The following is a 3,522-nucleotide window of genomic DNA, read 5'->3' as shown; positions in this document are numbered from 1 at the left end:
AAAAATGAGGTAAACACCACAGAAATTGTAAAAGAGCTGAATTAAGAAACTGCTGGTGACCAGTGTACAGCCACAGGAACACGTCATATTGCATAGCAGTACCAGCGGTCGGTCCTACACCTCTGCCTTTGCCTTACAGCGAGAGTCAGCTTCAAAAGCACCAACAGTGCATGTGCCTGGATTTGTCTGCAAGGCACTGGTGCAGGATTTGGGCTGAGAACCCAGTGCTACATCTCACCTCCCAAAGAAAGGCCGGTTGCACTGTTCAGACTGTGAGGCAAAAGAAACTAGTGCTCTGTACTGTACTTGGTTCAAGGCTGTTGTACTTGTGAAGCAAAGTAATGACTGCTCAGTGGTGAGATATCCTGTATTTATTCTATAATTCAGCAATAACAGTAATTTTGCTGTTGTGAAAACATAATAACCAGACCGCAGAGAGAAGGAATGGCATTACAGACTTAAACCTTCTGCTTACAGATATCCAGAACATATGAAGTAAGTTTCAATTACTGAATAAGCAAGAAGTTACATAGAGGCGCTTTTTTTTAATGCATTTGAGGTTTTCTTTGCTATTTTTCTCAGCTTTTAATACTTTGATGCTAACACCTTAATAGAAAAACCAAAAAGAAATAGTTTTCCCAGGGTTGCTAACAGCACTCCGCAGCGGAAGGGACCATGCTGTCCTCTTCAGAAAGATGCATTAAAAGTCCTGTCCCATTAAACATCTTGACTACGTTTTACACATGGAGGGAAAAAAATTAAAAACCAAGCAGAAAGACCTAAGGGGGGTGATAGCACAGACGAGATAAAAAATGCTCTCTGTCTCTCTGTCACAGTTTGTTTTTCCAGTACAGCTGTTGGCCCGCACCCTGCTATCTTCTTTGTGGACTTCTGAAAACAGATGATGGTCTTTATTAGCATCAGAGAGAGGTAGAAACAGGCTGTAACACAGGGAGGCATTGGCTTATAGTTAATGACTACATTCACTGAGAATCATTAAACATTAACTACTGCTAAGCTGCAGGGGAATTCCAAGAAAAACAGGTAAGCCAGCTGCAGAAATATCAGACACTTAAAAAGTGCTCCAAGAATAAATGGAAATCACCTGAAATAATTTCTACCAATTTTTCCTTGCAAAAGAATTATTCCATGCGTGCATAATGCTGACTGTATTTTACATTCATTCTTTTGCAGGCAAAAAAACCCCCACAAAAGACAAAAAAATCAGCAATGCCGTATCAGAATCATTTAAAAATTCACATACAAGCCACTGTACAGGAAAAACAAGTCTGCTTTTATAAATGCACGGAAAAATTAAAGCCAGTTGTGGAATGATTTCTGGAGCAGGTTGGTACGTCACTTAGGAGGTTGGTAATCATGTTTTCTTACTTGAATTGCCACATCATGAGTAAGATGGCCAAGGCTGCCCTGGCCTGGGTTTGTGGTACCAAGTGTGCATTATGATGAACAGGCACAAGACCAGTCCCTGCAGTACAGATGGAGTATTTCACTCGTAGAAAAAGTTTCTCCCATGTTAGAAAGATTGCATTCCCTGCCATGGACAAATTGCATCTCCAGACCGCTTCCATCATAGCAAGGTGAAATTCCTGGTGTCTCTTCTACTCTACGTTTATTTAAAAGCTTTATGAAAAAGTAGTCTTTATAAATAGTATAAAGACGGAAACTGCAAGGCTTCAAAAGCCCGAAGCGTTCTCTTGTCCATATAAAAACAAAGACCACACTTTAAAGAGAAGACATCAGGTCCAATGTTATCAGTACCTAGGGTATGCGCTGCTGTACGTGTAGGGTTTGCAAATACACTGTGTTTCTAGAGTGGCTTCCACAACAGTGGAGAGTTGTTTTTTCTCTTATGATGCCCACAGTTTCTGCAACCTTCCGCTGCGTGAGAGGTTCCAAGCAAGGTTAATTAGCAGCTGACAGTCTCCTTCTCCTTGCTGAAGGAAATATGCATAGATGCAATCAGTAATTCTCAGTTGAAATAGTGAGATCTTGTACACAACGCTTTAAATAACTGTTGAAAAGTAACTCTGAATTTGACACCATCCCTTCAGAGCGGGAATTCCCTCAACTCCAGCCCTGGGGATCACTGGCGTTTACTGGAAGAGCATGTCCTGGCTCAGGAGTTGTTCTGGGTTGGTTTTTTGCTACCAGGGTACAGCTCTTGTTGAGAATCGCTCTGGAGACTGAGTCCCCAAAGGCTGCAGCCGGACTAGCCCCTTGCCCAAGCTAGGTGGGCACAGTCCCCCGGCCCACCACTGCCAGCTGGCTCTGGCAGCAGGAGCCCCTTCGGGGGAAGCCGGCAATTCTTATTGCATTGACTCTCCCTTCAGAGCCTTAATTCCCTCCCTAACGTGCAGCCCTAACCATTTACATAGGATGCCGGATTATTCCCCCGACCCTTCAGCTGAGCAGAAGTTTAACCGCGCTACTCTCCCACATCGGCCCAAAGGACATAAGCACGTTCTGGCGCTTTATTTCCCCCGACTTATGCAGCCCGCGGTCAGCGGAAGGCTGTGACCCGCGCAGCTCCGGCCGGCGCGGAGCTCCGTGTGCCCGCGGTGCCACTGTGCGGGGCCTGGGGCGCGGCCGGGGGGGGAGGCCGGGCGGGCTCCGCTCCCCTCCCCTCCTCTCCCGGCGGGGCGAGCGCATCGTCCCAGCGGCCGCCGCCCGGCCCGGGCCGCCGCCAGCGGCGGCTCAGAGGTAGACGCGGGGCCCGGGGTACGGCTCGCCCCCGCACCAGAAGTCGGCGGCCTGCGGGGTTTCCATCAGCCACACCTCCCGCGGCAGCGCGGGCGGCTCGGCGCCCGCCGGCGGCCCCTCCAGCAGCCGGTAGTAGTGGCAGTCCCGGCCGTGCTGGGGGTCGTAGGGCGGCGCCAGGATGTCGAGGAAGGCGGCGGGCCCGTCCACGGCGTCGATCTGATGGAGGTTGTCGGTGTGCGGCGAGAGCAGGCAGGGCGGCGAGGCGGGCGTGTAGTGCTGGCGGGAGCGGAACAGGGCGCGCAGGCAGGGCCCGGAGCCGGCGGCGGGGGGCGGCGGGGCGGGGGCGGCGGCGGCGCCGGCAGGCAGCGTGTCCATGCAGGCGATGCGCAGCGTGCCGTACAGCACCTTCAGCATGCCGTTCATGCCCGGGTGGTCGTGCAGCGGGATGCAGGCGCCACTCCGCAGCAGGAACACGCCCATGCTGAAGCTCTCCGTCTCGCAGATGTGCATGTAGCTGACGGGCGGCACCACGCCGGCCCACGGCGGACCCCCGCCCGCTGCCGCGGCCGACGGCCCCCGCGGCGCCAGGTGCAAGTCCTCAGCGCGCACCTCGTCCAGCAGCTGCTGCAGGCGGTGCAGGTTCTCGCCGAAGGCCGGGCCCGCCGGGCTGCGGAAGGTGAGGCCCGCCTGCCGCGCCACCCGCTGAATCAAGGAGGCCATGTTGTCCCGGGGCATGGCGGCGGCGCCTCGGCCCGGCCCGGCCGCGGCGGGCGGGGCCCGGCAACGCTTCCGCCCCCGCCC

At 53.4% G+C, this 3,522-nt stretch overlaps 1 protein-coding gene across 1 annotated transcript; it reads right to left on the bottom strand.

Annotated features, from left to right (window-relative positions):
- Positions 1 to 353: 353 nt before the first annotated feature.
- ADO (2-aminoethanethiol dioxygenase) lies at positions 354 to 3,479 on the bottom strand. The gene has a single exon (XM_027632483.1). The coding sequence runs from the start codon at positions 3,454 to 3,456 to the stop codon at positions 2,716 to 2,718; it is 741 nt and encodes a 246-aa protein (XP_027488284.1). The 5' UTR covers positions 3,457 to 3,479; the 3' UTR covers positions 354 to 2,715.
- Positions 3,480 to 3,522: the final 43 nt, after the last annotated feature.

Source organism: Corapipo altera, unplaced genomic scaffold, assembly GCF_003945725.1.
Source record: "Corapipo altera isolate COAL_440 unplaced genomic scaffold, ASM394572v1 49711, whole genome shotgun sequence".
NCBI classification, from domain to species: Eukaryota; Metazoa; Chordata; class Aves; order Passeriformes; family Pipridae; genus Corapipo; species Corapipo altera.
The sequence above is the reverse complement of the archived record's forward strand: the minus strand, read 5'-3'. Positions and strand labels throughout refer to the sequence as shown.

Excerpts from the sequence above, each read along its gene's own strand:
- ADO (XM_027632483.1), bottom strand. The coding sequence starts at position 3,456 with ATGCCCCGGGACAACATGGCCTCCTTGATTCAGCGGGTGGCGCGGCAG.